The sequence below is a fragment of the Panthera leo genome, chromosome B2 (assembly GCF_018350215.1).
Source record: "Panthera leo isolate Ple1 chromosome B2, P.leo_Ple1_pat1.1, whole genome shotgun sequence".
Lineage (NCBI taxonomy): Eukaryota > Metazoa > Chordata > Mammalia > Carnivora > Felidae > Panthera > Panthera leo.
In genome coordinates, this window is record NC_056683.1 from 96,264,547 (window position 1) to 96,280,351 (window position 15,805).

The 15,805-nt window shown below is 40.9% G+C and overlaps 1 protein-coding gene across 5 annotated transcripts in view; it reads right to left on the reverse strand.

Moving 5' to 3' along the window:
- PDSS2 (decaprenyl diphosphate synthase subunit 2) overlaps positions 1-908 on the reverse strand; it is a 289,871-nt gene extending 288,963 nt beyond the window's left edge. Inside the window, exon 1 of one of the 5 annotated variants that reach the window (XR_006202742.1) lies at positions 278-905. Coding sequence is in view for 4 of the 5 variants with exons in the window: in XM_042939483.1 (XP_042795417.1) it covers positions 278-573 (296 nt within the window). In the remaining variant the exon portion in view is untranslated. Of the gene's footprint in view, positions 1-277 lie in introns of all 5 variants that reach the window. The other 4 variants (XM_042939483.1, XM_042939480.1, XM_042939482.1 and 1 more) reach the window with 4 other exon arrangements.
- Positions 909-15,805: the final 14,897 nt, after the last annotated feature.

Genomic DNA, 15,805 nt, shown 5'->3' on the forward strand with positions numbered 1-15,805 from the left:
TAATTCACTGAGGCATCTTTACCCTGAATAATTAAGAAGCAAAAACACTAAAAAGGTAAGAAAACCACTTATCCGCTCATATGAGCAAAAGGAGGAAGAAAGTTACGATGAGTGGACTAGAGAAGATAAAACACCAAATGTCTAACAGGTCTGAGGAAAGGAAGGGGTAAAAAGAAATGAGCAGAGAGCCAGGCTGAGCGAGGCAGGAAGGGTGCATCGGCCAGGAAAAAGAACTCCAGTGGGTGGGAGTGCGTCAGGAGGAGAGGGAGTAGCTCACCTGGCCGTGGTAAGCAGAGGGTGTTGAGTCCCCACCAACTTCCGCACCTGCATAGCGATGTTGCTGAGTTCGTCGCTGAGCAGGCAGCGGAGGCTCATGAAGGACGTGGGATAGCCCACGATCTTCTCCGCCTCTGACACTACTTGGTTCCAGTGGGCCGGGGACCTGGAGGACTGACCACGCCAGGAGCCCACCGAAGAGACGGTATCGAGGAACGGGGACCACCACAAGCGTCGCGGGGAACCCGAGACCCCGAGATAACGGGGTAAGCGCAACAGCAGCCGCCGAAGGCTCATAGTTTGAGTCTGGGAGTGTCAGGGATTTTGGGGGTGTCCGGAGGTGGCGCAGGGAACAAACCAGGGGCAGAGGAAGAACTTGCAGGAACTAGAAGGAACCGGCAACTCCTGACCCTGAAAGAAGGGAGAGTTCCTGGAACCGTGACTAGAAACGAACTTTAACTACAGCTTTCAGCACTTCAGGCTACACACGCAACAGCCCAAGCTCAGCACTGCCCCTGGCCACCTGAGTAGAAACTACTGCCGCTTCTTAAATGGGGGACGCCATGTTGGAGGCGTGGAATACGGCCTGTCGTAAAGACAGCGAGGCGGGCTGTTTGGGAGCAAAGAATGTTCCCTACTTTACGACACAGTCGTGAACGCCCCCAGAAGGGAGGGGGCCTTGGTAGTGAAACGCGGAAGACGAGGGGTAGGGCGAAAGTTTAGGCTCCTCCCACACCCTTCCTCACCCAAGGTTGAAGGATTTAGGTTGTCCTGGATTGGGGTGGGGCGTGGGGGGCTGCTGTGTGGTGCTCCAACGCTCGGAGCGGGGGCGGAGTCTGACCAGGGCGTGCCCAATTCCCAGCACAGAGAGGGCACACGTGAAAATTTGTGTTATTAGCGAGGGTGTGTGTCTACCAAGTCTCTTTTCGCGGCTCCCAGCCCTCCCGGAAGGAGGGGCCTCGGGCGGGGATGCCGGCCCCTCTCGGAAGCCTCTCGCAGCTGTCCGCCCCCAGCCCCTGGCAGTGGTAGTGGAAGGGCAGGAGGGAGGGCCCCTAGGCCGGCGGGGCTTTTGGAGCTACCCGCCGCTACTCAGCATTGAGACGCAAAGTGAAGGCGCGCGGCTGAGATCTTTTTGCCCTCAGTTCCCAACCAGACAGAAGGTGGCGTGGCCTGGCAGAAAGGGTTCTTTTTCCCAAGGAAGGAGAAGGTAATTTCCTAATTACCAGCCTCCTCGCTGAGCCTCGGTTTCCCCCTGTGTATGACCCAGGCAGAAGCAGCCATGCCTCCACAAGGGTGCAGAGGCCCACGCCCAGCCTCTCGCCTTTCTCACCCGAAGGAAGCAACGTTCACCATCCAGGATTCAAAACTATTACTGGCCCTAGTACTTTTCACTTACAGCTCACGTATTCGCTCATTGAATGCTCAAAACAACTCTATTAAGTAGTGTTAGTATTCTCCATGTTTCGGTGAGAAAACAGGCACATCCAGACTGTGTGAATTGTCTAAGGCCACACTAGACAGGGATGTTATCTCAGCCAGTCAGGTATCTGAATCCATGCTCTTAACCACAGCATTACACAAAGTAACAAACTACCAACCATGCTTCTCTCTTCATTGCTGAGGGGAAGCAGTCGATGTGGTTATCCTTTAGGTAATGCTACCTTTTCTTTGTTCAGGTATGTCTAGCATCCTGCCCCTTGTCACATCACCCAAAACAAGTGTTACAAAACTCCTGTTAATAATGAAGAATATATTACCCAGTTTTACTCTCTTAAAAACGCTTTTAGGGATGCCTGTGTGGCTCAGCTGGTTAAGCATACGACTTAGGTTTTGGCTCAGGTCATGATCTCACCATCCACGGGTTAGAGCCCCACATCCCACCCTGTGCTGACGAGACAAAGCCTGCTTGGGATTCTCTCTCTCCCTCTCTCTCTGCCCTTCCCCCTCTTGCTCTCTCTGTCTCTCTCTCTCTCAAACTAAATAAATCTTTAAAAAAACTTGTAAAACCTTCAACTTTCAAAATCCTTTCAAATTCATGATCGATATCTTAAAAATTAGTATCTTGCACAGTACTGGACTAGATTCTGGCTACATGTAAAAATTCAGATTTAAAAAAAGGCAAACTAAAGTATTCACTTTGCAAAAAGATGCTTTTCTCTACAAATTAGCTTCAGACTCCCTTTAAATAGCAATTATTCTTTGTGATTTAAAAATCTGATTTTATTTCCAAAAATTCAATTTAGGCATAACTTTTCAGGGATACATTTTAGATCAAGTGAATTGTGCTTGTAAGTGTTAAACACAGTCTACACCTGCAAAATAAGTAAGGCAAGCTGAAGTTCAAAATAATTCCTGTGGAAGAGATAACAAACTCCTGGCAATAAAATTCAGCTCTGTTCTAGATGAAAATAAATGTGGAGAGTGAGATACCTTACCGTTTCAAAAAGTTCCAAGGCCTGAGCTTCTGGGTTATCCAAGGTGAAAGAAGTCACGAAAAAATGAAGAGAGATAAAGACTGAATGCAATAGATTGTGCACCTGAGGCTGTTTCTTCAGAATCATAGAACCTTAAGACTAACTTTTCATGCAATTTCCTTAATACCAATTCACAGCATGTACTTTAATTTTTCCACAGAAGCCAAATGCATTATTCTCTGGTCATACTCTATTAACCAAGTTTTTGATTATTCATGGGACTCTTGGTCCCATTTACTTTAAATAATCAGCACTTTCCTTTATACTTATAGTTAAAAGGTTGCACTATACCTAATGATAATCAGTTTTTAGAAGGTTAAAATGGTATTTATTCTTTAATCTTCCACATAAATATATAACTCCTTTGAGTCTTTCTGACTAAAGAGATTTCTGAATTGCTAGTGGCTTTTGGAGGAGCAGGGGAAGAAATATCTGTGATTCTGACCTTCCTCTGCCACTGGTAATACTCATTTTGCAGATTTCTCAACTTTGGTACTATTGACATTTGGGGGCATGGGATTCTCTGTTATGGGGAGGAGGGCTCTTCTGTGCATGGTAGGATGTTTAGCATCATCCCTGGTCTCTACTTAAGCCCGCAGTACCCCTCTCGAAGTTGTGACAACCCGATGTGTCTCAGGACATTGTCCCTCGGGGCAGAATCAGCCATGAGAATATAGGAAAATGGGAGATGCTGAAAAAAACAAAAAAACAAACCAAAACAAACAAAGGCCATTGATGACATTTACTCCTACAAAGCAGCAAAAAAGAAGTCCCAGGTATGAGTAGCCCTGCAAGTTAAAGTGGTCACTCCACAATCTGTGGAAACTTCCTGCCATACACAGGGACTTCTCCAACTCCTTGGAACTTGGGGGTTGTTTGGAGACAGCAAGGTGGCAAAAGATGGTCATGGTTCCTCCTACACCTTTCTCAGGATCCTGAAATTGGTAAAGTACCAGTCCTCTCTGCCTTCTGCTAACCTTAGAAACAAGTGAAATTGTATTTGATGTCCTTTTCTTTGGCTGGAAACCTAAACCAGCCTTTGGAAGTACAAGGTCTTAGCAAGGATGGTGTATGCTTTGGGCTTTGGCCATTTCTATGATTAGGTGAGTGGAAATAGATAGGGACACTGCAGTCACCCTCCTTCTACCACCCTCAACACAGTCACTTATTGTTTATGCCAAGAGAGTGCTTTCCAAATCAGTTGAAAAGCATTGTGATATATTATGGGGCAGGATGATAAAAGGGGGCGAGTAATCAGACTAGCAACAACCCCAAAATTTGACTGTCTAGTGGGCTGCAGGCTGTAGAGACAGCACATATCGCCAGTGAGATTATAAAATAGTTTCACAGCATCTATGGAAGGGAATTTGATAATCCCTAGAAAAATTACATATGCATTTATCCTTTGACCCAGAAATCCCAGTTCTAGGAACCCTTTCCAAAATACAAAATAACATGCACAATTTTATTGCAGTATTATTTGCAATAGCAAGATTGGAAACAAACCAAACAACCACAAGTAGGGGAGTGGTTGAATAAACTGGAATAAATCCATGTAATGAAATACACTGTGTAACTCTGAAAAAGAACGAAGGCCATCTCTACACTGATGTAACATGAGCTCCAGAATATGGGTTAGCTTTAAAACAACAATAGCAACAAAAAACAAACCAAGATGCAGAACAACATAGTGTTCTTTTTTCTGTAAGATAGGTGCATGAGATGAATATACACTTGCATATGTATTTGGGTTGGGAAGAAACAGAAGGGACAGGCATGAAACAGACTACTCTTTACATACCTTGACTGTATAGTTTTGAATTTAAAATCATGTATAGGGGTGCCTGGGTGGCTCAGTTGGTTAAGCTTCTGACTTTTGAGCCCCATATCAGGCACTGTTGACAGTGCGGAGCCTGGAGCCTGCTTCAGATCCTGTGTCTCCCTCTCTCTCTGCCCCTTCCCTGCTCAAAGACTCTCTCTCTCTCTCATTCTCTCTCAAAAATAAACATTAAAAAAATTTTAATCATGTATATATTTGACATATCCAAAATAATTTTAAATTTTAAAGAAAAATGTAATTCCTAAAATTTGAAAACAAACTGAAGCAAATGATCTAAATGTATATTAAGTTGGTGACATAAACACATCAAGTAAATAATTAAATGATTTTAGAAAGTAGTGTTTTTATAGTGCACTTATAGTGGAATATGTTCTCAGGATAAATAAACCTACAAAGAAGTCTTAAACTTCAATCAGTAGTCTTATTGCTGATAGAAATATAGATATTATTTCCTTCAAACTATTCTTATATGTTATAGATAAAAGCAAATGTTAGAATTGTTAGGAATGATGAGTAAGTGGAATCCATGTAAAATTAAAGTTAAATTGGAAGTAGCATGAACTTAAAACTTGTCCTTTTCAAAAATGTTTCTTATGGGCCAATAAGAAAAGTTTATACAGGCGCCTGGGTGGTTCAGTCGGTCGAGCATCTGACTTCAGCTCAAGTCATGAACTCGCAGTTCTTGAGTTCTCTGTGATGACAACTCGGAGCCTGGAACCTGCTTCAGATTCTGTGTCTCCCTCTCTCTCTGTTCTTCCCCCCTCCCCACCTCTCTCCTTCTCTCTCTCTCAAAAATAAACAAAGACCAAAAAAAATTTAAAAAAAAAAAACAGAAGTTTTTACATTTATGGGGGGAAAGGGTGGGGAGGAGAAGCATTTATTTGTTTTGTCCCTTGAAAAGACCAGGAAATAACGATAATCCTATAGCAATGAGTACCTTTAGCATTCATATCATACTTCCAAAACAGCATTCCCTTTTAAAAGGGCTGAGTCCTTTAGAAGAATGGCAGATTTCAGGTCTGGGGCAAGAAATGTGTATGATGAGCCTGGGACACCCTGTTGTGCCAGAAATCAGGGAATCTATTATAAAGTCTAATGGGTCAGGTCAATGGAACAAAGGGATCAGCATAAAGGAGCTCCCACTAGCTGAAAAGGGGTCAATCTGAGCATCAAAATCGGGTAAGAACTACAACTGATTGTAATTCATTGATGACATATAAATCCTTGAGTTCATTATTAGACATAATTAGGGCAATACTCTGAATATTATCAATATCATGAAAGTATTGAACACTTATCCTGCCTTCCTTTATGAATTATATTTAGTGGTGTTTTAATCTGGTTTAGCCCCCTTGAAAGCTGAACCTGAAACAAGAGCTTACTTTTAGGTGGTTTATTTTGGATAGCAATCTCAGGAAGCAGCAGTGGATGACCAGGGAGAGTGAATCAGAGGAGGTCAATACAAGGATGTCTTCGAGTTAGTCACCACTGTGGGCGATGAGGCTTTGAGCCTTCTGGGACTCTTTGAGTTGTCATGTAGAATATACTTCATAATTGTCAGCCTGATGCAAGAGAGGAGCAGTTGACCAGCTCCCAACTCCCATTGGTCCAAATTTCCCCCTTGGGGCATTATTCCCCTCACATTTCTAGGCTGTCATGTGGCTGCCAGGCAGATATCCCACCCTTCGGAGTTAGAGGACCTGGGGGACAGAATGTGACATGCATGCGTATGTGGAGAAGTGCTGGCAGGTTACACCTGCAGGAAGCTGGTTGCTTTGGCAATGGCTGCAGGGAGAGGTGGACTGATGTGAAACAGGGAACAAGCCAGGAATAATCCAGGCTGATGAGGGAAAGTTCTTTATAACCTAATTCCATGTGATAAGAGAGGAAGAAAGGATAGATTTAAGAAATCACCATATAGGGGCGCCGGAGTGGCTCAGTCCCTTAAGCGCCCGACTTCGGCTCAGGTCACGATCTTGCAGTTCATGGGTTTGGGGCCCACATCGGGCTCTGTGCTGACAGCTCAGAGCCTGGAGCCTGCTTCAGATCCTCTGCCCCTCCCCCCCCCACTCCCCCGTCTCTCTCTGCCCCTCCCCTGCTCTCATTTTGTCTCTCTCTCTTTCAAAAATAAACATTAAAAAAAAAAAGAAATCACCATATTGTGATTGCTTATGAAATAACCTATTCAGGCAACAATCACTAAAAACACAAGGTTGATGAGAAACAACGGTGGTGCACTGGAGACCCCACTGGCAACCACTCACCAATCTGCATGGCTAGACGTGGGCTTCCGCACAACTGGGCAGGCATTGTGAAGTATACAGCACCATCTAGGAAATATTTTTGCCCAAAAGGTGGAATCAAAATCTCATCAAGCCTGTAGGTCTAACTTCCAGTTTTCTAGAAACATCGGAGGGAGTGGAACAAGTTAAAGAGCTTCACAAGGAAACAAACAGACCAATCCAGCATGTCAGATATTCTACAGCCAGCTGACTGGGTTCCTTCAACAAGAAAAGGGGCTAAGATGAGATGCGGGAAAGGACTCCTGTAGACTGAGATTTTGAGAGGCATAACAAACCAAGTGTAATGCGTGGACCTGATTTGGATCTTGATTCTAACAAACCAAGTGTACAAAGTAAATTAGGAGACAACTAAAGAAATTTGAATTATAGTTCTGGTATATTAGATATTACAAAGGAATTATTGACCTTATGTGTGTGTCTGTTAGAAAATTTCCATATTTTAAAGTAATGTATGCTAAAATATCTAGGAATGAAATAATACAGTCTCAAGAATTCTCTTTAAGACACTTCTGGAGGGAAACAAATAGATAAAAGCAAGTATGCTAAAATCTACAAAGTTGTTGATTCTGGATAATGAGTATATGGCATTTATTACACTATTTTGTATATGTATGAATATTTTTGTAATAAAATATTTTTAAAAGAAAGTAAATATCCTCATTAATTTTTTAATTAATTAATTAATTTATTTATTTATTTTGGAGAGAGAGAGTGTGAGCAGGGGAGAGGAGCAGAGGGAGAGAGAGAGAGAGGATCTAAAGCACCCTCCACACTCAGCAGGGAGCCCGATGTGGGGCTCAATTCTACAACCCTGGAATTATGACCTGTACCAAAATCAAGAGCCAGATGCTCAACTGACTCAACTGAATATCCTTATTCCTTTTTAAAAATGGAAGCAAGTCAGGGGTGCCTGGGTGGCTCAGTTGGTTAAGCATCCGACTTCGGCTCAGGTCATGATCTCACAGTTTGTGATTTTGAGCCCCTCGTCAGGCTCTGTGCTGACAGCTTGGAGCCTGGAGCCTGCTTCGGATTCTGTCTCCCTCTCTCTCTGCCCCTCCCCCACTCACTCTCTGTCTCTCAAAAATAAGTAAATGTAAAAAAAAAAAAATTTTAACGGAACAAGTCAAATGACTTGCCCAAAGTCATAAAGCTAGAAAGTGACAGAGGTAGAATTAAAGCTCCAACTCATCTCACTCTTTCCCCTGTATCTTGTTGTCTTCAGAACTGAATGTACTTACTTATTTATTCATTTACTTTCCAAGTTCAAGTGCACATACTTGCTCCTTGACACACTTTTATCGTTCGTCCATGCGTTGCACTTTTTTATTGTATTGTGGCGGCCTCCAGATGGTGCCCAGTGGTCCCTGCCTCCTGGTGGTCACACCTGTTGTGGTCCTCTTGCACATTGCCTTAGGGTTGGTCAGTGTGGTCAACAGTATCCAGCAGAAGTGATGTTGTGTCACTTCTAATATTAATTTTATAAAAGACGTTGCAATTTCCATCTTGGGCTCTCTTTCGTTCGTGTTTTCTCCCTCCCTCCTTCTCTCCCCACCCCTCCCCCCATTACTTGCTCCGAGAGAAGCTGTGTCAGGAGGAGTTCTATGGAAAGGCCCCTGTGGTGAGGAGCTGAGCTTCCTGCCAACAGTCACGAGAATGAGCCATATTGGAAGTGGACCCTCCAGTTCCTTCAGGGACTGCAGCTGTGACTCACAGCTTGACTCTAACCTCATGAGAGGCCCTGAACCAAAAGCACCGAACTAAGATGCGTGCAGATTCCTGACTCTCAAAACTTTGTCAAATAACAAATGTTAATTGTGTTAAGTTGCTCAGTTATGGGATAATTTGTTATACTGTGATAAATAATTAATCCAATGATCTGTTGATCTTCATGTAATGCAATACATACAGGGAACCCACCACCAACACACGAACTAGAATATTGACAAAAGACTCCTGTATGTATGGACTTTTCTATCCCACGGCCCTTCCTCAACCCAAAGTTATCTTTATCTAGAATCTTGTACTTATCATTCTCATGATTTTTAAAAAATACGATTTAATAATACATGCATTTCTAAAAAGCATATTATTTATATATGTTATTTTGTAAAGTTTTATTTCTTTATTTTGAGGAAGAGAGAGAGAGAAAATGAGCCCAACTTGGGGGAGGGGCAGAGAGAGAGGGAGAGAGAGAATCCCAAGCAAGCTCCGAGCCACCAGCACAGAGCCCCACACAGTACTCAATCCCATGAATGGTGAGATTATGGCCTGAGCCGAAACCAAGAGTCAGATGCTCAACTAACCGAGCCACTCAGGTGCGCCTATATATTTGTTATTTTTATTTTGAAAAGAGGTTCCATGCTAAACATAATTTCCTGTGACCTTTTTTATTTATCCAACATGATTTTATTGAGATTCACCCATACTGGTGTGTATAGTGGCAGTTTATTTGTTTTGACTGCAGTGTAATATCCACTTAGTCAATATATCACACTGTATCCATTCTCCTGTCAATAGACATTTGGATTGCTTCCAGACTTTTTTCTATTACAACAATGTTGTCATGAACAGATTTACAAATGCCTCCAGGTTCACATGTTGAGAGTTTATATCTAGCATTGGAATTACTGGGTCATAGGGTATGTGGATATTCAACTTTAATAGATAATGCCAAATAGCTTTCTGAAGTGGCTTTATCAACTCACATTTCTACCAGCTGTTTATGAGAGATCCCGTTGATCACACTCTCTCAACACTTGATATTGTCGGCCTCCTTAAAATTTCCAACAAACAGGTGTAAAATGGAATCTCTTTTACAGTGTGGATCAGCATTTCCCTCATCACCAGGAAGATTGCTGAATGCCCTTTCCATCTTACAGATTAGCCCTCAAAGGTGATGTGGGAAAGTATGTAATTCTTCATTGTAATTTTTCTTTTGGGCTTAATTTTTACTTCTTCCTTTCTTAGATCCTCACTCCCCATGTACACAGTAGTCCTTTCTTGCTATCTCCTTCTAATATTCCCAGTGTTTGGCCTTAGAACAACTGCAGTTAGGGAGGAAATAGACCAAGACCTACTCTCCATTTTCCCTAGTTTCTCTCCCAACAGGGCAGCAATGTGGAATTGACTAGCAATGCTGCTAGTTAATTTCACACTAGGATTAGCTCAACAGGGGAAGAACTTGGTCTTTTTCTTTTTCAAAGGCTCTTTCTAAGAGACTGTTTTCTTTTAGGAACTTGGAATGAAAAAAAAATCTGCTGAGGTTTTTTCTTGACCATAGACAGCATTGTATAAGGTCAACAATCTGGGTTCTCCAGCTCTGTCCTGAAAAACTGTATGATCATTGGGTAGTCATTAACCCTTATAAGGTTAAAATTACTCATCTGTAAAACAAAAGTAGATGATCTTTTGGGTTCCATTAAGAACCGAAATGTTTTTATTCCACGAATGAATTTAACTAGTAGACTAATCTGGTCCTTATGGTCATTTCATTCTCTCTGTCTCTTTCATCCAACCAACCCAATTGATCTTGGCATTAACATAGATTGAAACTTGAGGCCCACAAGGAAGATTTCAGAGAGAGCTCTATTATTCTTCTTTAATTGTTTTCTTTGCCACTGCAACCCCACTCTTAATAGAGTGCTGAATAGGCACCACATAGATATTTGTTGGTCAGTTGAATGAATATGAATGAATGTGCTAGATCTTTATTCTTCATTCCCATCTTTAATCCACTATCACACTCAAGTTCAGAAGTTATTTGAGTTGCATTTGATTTGTGATAAGATCAAGAAGCCCAGGGTAAAGAATGTCTCCATCACTGCAAGTTCAGCTAGCTCTCCATTGTGATTTAAGCATTTCTCCTGATGACGAAAAATTACCACAACTAACTGAATCAAAATCTCTGGGTTTGAGGACCAGGCATAAATACTCCTTGTATGTAGTATGTACACGTACTATGTAGTCACACTAATTCCTTTCTCAAATACTCCTTGGGGTATTCTAATATGCAGCCAGGGGTTGAGAATTACTTTTCTAGAAAAATTATAATCTAGTCTTTTTTCTGTTATTTCTTGTTGGTTCTCTGTCTCTCTTTTATTCCCCTTTTCTTTCTTCTCTTCCCCTTTTCTTTCTTTCTTTCTTTCTTTCTTTCTTTCTTTCTTTCTTTCTTTCTCTTTAGAGGAAATACATACTTTCTTTCTCTTTAGAGGAAATACGTAAGTCAGACTCCATTCCCTAGGGTTAGAGAAATTCTGATAGAATTGTATGTACAGAAAACCCCTCATTTTGTTGCATATAATGCATATACAGGTAACATCAGGTGAAAGGGAGTTAGGACATACTGCATTTATTATATATAAAGATTGACCACCTCAGACTATAGAGTTGGCAAAGCATTTTCTCAGTGACTGCTGCCCCATTGTAATAAGTACAACCCTAAACTACATGAAAATATTTCTTCTATCTTAAAATACAGGGTTTTTTTTCCTAAAATTAGACAATATTTCATTCAGAGATGGATGTATCTAAGGGCAAACAATCAAGTCAGCATGTCAGTTAATTCTAAGAAATCACTTTACACAAATGTACTGATAAAACTCAGTCAAGCCATTCTTTTCATAAGTTCAATGACCAGTTCAGTTAAATGAGTCAATTTAAAGCCCTATGTAGACTCACACTAATTCCTTTCTGGAAATAGCTACTAAAAGTCCTTAAAATTAAAGTCACCATATTCAAAGGCTATTATGATGTTGCCCATAGGTATATTGACTTTCATAAATTACTTTTTTGCCAAATAAAGACAATGGATCTCAAGAGAAAGAGACAGATTGAGAGACAGAGAGACCATTCCATTATTAACCCTGGCAATATGGAAGCTGAGATATCAACTTGCTGAGCTGAAAAGAATTTGCAAAATACCTTCTGAGAAGATCAGGTGATTAGGATAAATCATGTAAGGTCATTACATTTACTACTTTTGTGTCAAGTTTAACACTATAATAAAAAAGAAAAAGAAAAGAAAATACCCATTTAAAGACACCACAAAAAGATCACTGTAAGAGAAGTCTAACTCAGAAGATGTTTTCAACAGCGAATAGATTTCTAAAACAAAATGGTAAGTTGTAAGCCATATAACTTAGAAGCTGACACCCACATAAGAAAGATGACATTGTCAACTACTACAGTGTCAGAGTGGTTTCTCAAAATTATCCTGGTCTAAATCAATCCGAAGAGCTTGCTGTGATGTTTTCTGTTCTTTGAAATCATGCCATTACCATGTGTAATAAATATGCTTGAATATTATAGGGCTGTTCTGACTATGTTGGGAGTAATAGGTTTGAAGTGCGTGACAAAATAAAAGGAACGTGCCGATGTCAAAGGGAGCAAGAACTCTTGTATTTGCTAAGAATAAGAGTCTCGGTCCCCAAAGTCTAAACAAAGAACAACTCTACGAGATACTTTTTCCATGGAGGGTGACAAAACTTGGTGATTAAGGGATCAGATACAGGGGCCAGATGCCCTGAATATGTATCCTAGCTTTGCTATTAACTAGTAGTGCAACATTGGGCAAATTATGTAATTTAGTCTCAGTACTTGGCTTTCTTGTGTGTAAAATGGGAAGAACAATAATACCTATATCAGTGGGTAATTTTTAACATTAGCATGAGTTTATAAAATCAAGTACTTAGATCAGTGCCTGACACATGTTACGCTTACAACATGAACACCTGTTATTCTCCCCTGTTCACCTGTCGGTCGTCTTCCCTTCAAATCAATAAAAAATACAGATATAGAGTCCTTGTGCTTCTTCTCCTTCTAGGAGAACAACTGTTTTAAATTCCAGAATAAATTATACTATGTACCTACTGAGGGTAAGCATGTACATACATACAAAAGACAACTGAAATGCTGTCTTGTTTGCTTATACTACTGGTGACGCTGTTTTAAGGACGTTCCAAGTTATACAGCTCACAACTTACCATTTTGTTTTAGAAGTCTATTCACTGTTGAAGACATACTCCAAGTTAGACTTCTCTTACAGTGGTCTTCTTTGTGGTGTTTTTAAATGGGTATTTTCTTTTCTTTTTCTTTTTCATTATAGTGTTTAAACTTGACACAAAAGTAGAAAAAATAGGGTCATGAACTCCTATACATGTATTATCCAGTTTTGGAAGTTATCAACATTTTGTACTCCCCTTTGCAACAATGCTAAAATATCTTGAAGCAAATCTCAGATACCATAATGTTTTGTTCGTAAATATTTCAAAATTTATTTATATGAATAAAAACTTCCCTTTAAAAAAAAAAAGTAACCATAATGCAATTTGCACCTAACAAAATTACCAAAATTCTTTTTTTTATTAAAAGAAATTTAAAAAAAAATTTTTTTTAACGTTTTATTTATTTTTGAGACAGAGAGAGACAGAGCATGAACAGGGGAGGGTCAGCGAGAGGGAGACACAGAATCCGAAAACAGGCTCCAGGCTCTGAGCTGTCAGCACAGAGCCCGACGCGGGGCTCGAACTCACGGACCGCGAGATCATGACCTGAGCCGAGGTCGGCCGCCCAACCGACTGAGCCACCCAGGCGCCCCCCAAAAATTTTTTTTTAATGGTTATTTATTTTTGAGAGAAAGAGACGGAGCGTGAGCAGGGGAGGGGCAGAGAGCGAGGGAGACACAGAATCTGAAGCAGGCTCCAGACTCTGAGCTGTCAGCACAGAGTCCAACGCGGGGCTCAAACTCACAAACCGCAAGATCATGACCTGAGCCAAAGTCCGACGCTCAACCGACTGAGCCACCCAGGCGCCCCACCAAAATTCTTAATATTCAAATTGTCTCAAAAATGTTTATGTACAGTTGACTTGTTTATATCAAGATCCAAAAAGGTGAAATGCATTGCTTAAGTTGTAATTATTTGGTTTTATATTTTGTTGTTTTTAAAAGTTTTTTAAACGTTTATTTATTTTTATAACAGAGAGAGACAGAGCATGAGTGGGAGAGTGGCAGAGAGAAAGGGAGACACAGAGTCTGAAGCAGGCTCCAGGCTCTGAGCTGTCAGCAAAGAGCCCGATGTAGGCCTCGAACTCACTGAGTCACCCAGGTGCCCCTGGTTTTATATTTTAGCAGGCGCTTCAGCTTTCTACTTATTCTAAAAGGCAATGAATCACCACAGCTGCAACTTGAAATTGAAATCACCCTAACAGTAGAGAAAGCTAGAGCAAGAAATGGGACTCATACAGCACGTTTGGGTTTTACTTATAATAGTGACCTAGGGTCCTATTTCATGATCTTAGATTCTTTTGCTACTATAGAAAGAAGAAAAATAACCCTTTAAAGTACTTGTTTTATAGGAAGCATGTGAAGTTCAAAAACCATGGGCATTGCAAGATGCTGAAGCTGCATGAACTGGTCAACATCCCATCTTGGAAGTTCACTGGATGAAGAACTCCCTCTTTTTTAAATGTTTATTTATTTTGAGAGAGGGGTGGGAGAGAGAGGGAGAGAGAGAGAATCCCAAGCAGTCTCTGTACTGTCAGGGCAGAGCCCAGCGTGGGGCCTGATCCCATGAACCGTGAAATCATGACCTGAGCAGAAACCAAGTGTCAGACGCTCAAGAGACCAAGCCACCCAGGTGCCCCATAGAACTCCCTCTTGCTTCTCATCTAGCCCAGACTCTCTCTTTTATCCTAACAAATATTTCCAAGGAATTTGTCTTCGATATTTGTACCTTAGTTCTCATATTTTGTAATCATGCCTCAGTTTTTTCTTTCTTTCTATGCAGAGTATTTGAATGCCTTCACGTCTGAATCTAATGTTTTTATTGAACTTAATTCTTTTCAATATTGATTTAATGTGACTGCCACTGAAGTCCTAATTGTTTTTACAAGGAGATACTTTATAATCACTTTATAGGTTACTCATAATTATCAGAACAGATGAGATTTCCCTTTCAAAGTAGGTGGATAGGAATAAGTAACAAAGGTAGTATTTAGGTGGATAAAATTTTAACATACTTCTATGGTGAGGGGTTCTAAAAATAAATGAACCCACATCCTTCTGTGGATTCCTATGATGTAACCTCCTGCAGCTATGAAAGCTAATGAGAAAATCATCTTTATTGATTAGGATCTCAAAATAGTCAGAGTCTTTGATCTTGCACACTTTTTCTCCTCAGGCCCCATTTATTATTGTAAAATTACCACGGCTTCTATATTTCCCTTTGTAATACCTTCTGGAGTCTGGTTTGTTAAAACCATATAAAGTGATAGTTAACATTCTAGGTTCTGGAATTAGGCTGGTTTCAAATCTTGGCTTCTTCATTTCCTAGCTGTGTGGGTTTGGGTAAGCCATTTAACCTTTCTGTGCTTTGGTTCATTCATCTGTAAATGGGTGTAAAATACCTATATACCCACCTTTTTATATAATATATTTGATTATAATTCAGAAATGTTCACTCCCATCTCTCTTGGGGTAGAGTATTTTCTCCTCCCGATTAATGCTGGTCTTGGTCATGGAATATGGTAGGAGTGACAGTGTGCTGGTTCCAAACCTGGTTATCACGTGTTTTCACTTGCCCCTTGCACTCCTCCCATCACTGTGAGAAGAACATGTGCCAGGTAGAAGTTCTTCCCAGAATGACAAGAGGCATGTGGAGCAGATCTGAACCTAACACACACCCTGGAGCCAAGTCTCCCTTGTCCATAGACCGAAGCAGAGCTAGGCAGCAGATCTCAGCCTGCATCACCCAAACTAACAGTTGGCCTATGGACTGATGAAAAAGATAATGAATGCCTCTTGCTATAAGTTACTGGGTTTCAGGGTGGCTTGTTACAAAGTGTTATTGCAGCAATAGCTGACTAATACATAAGACTATTACGAAGAGCAAATGAGATCATTTATATAAGTCATT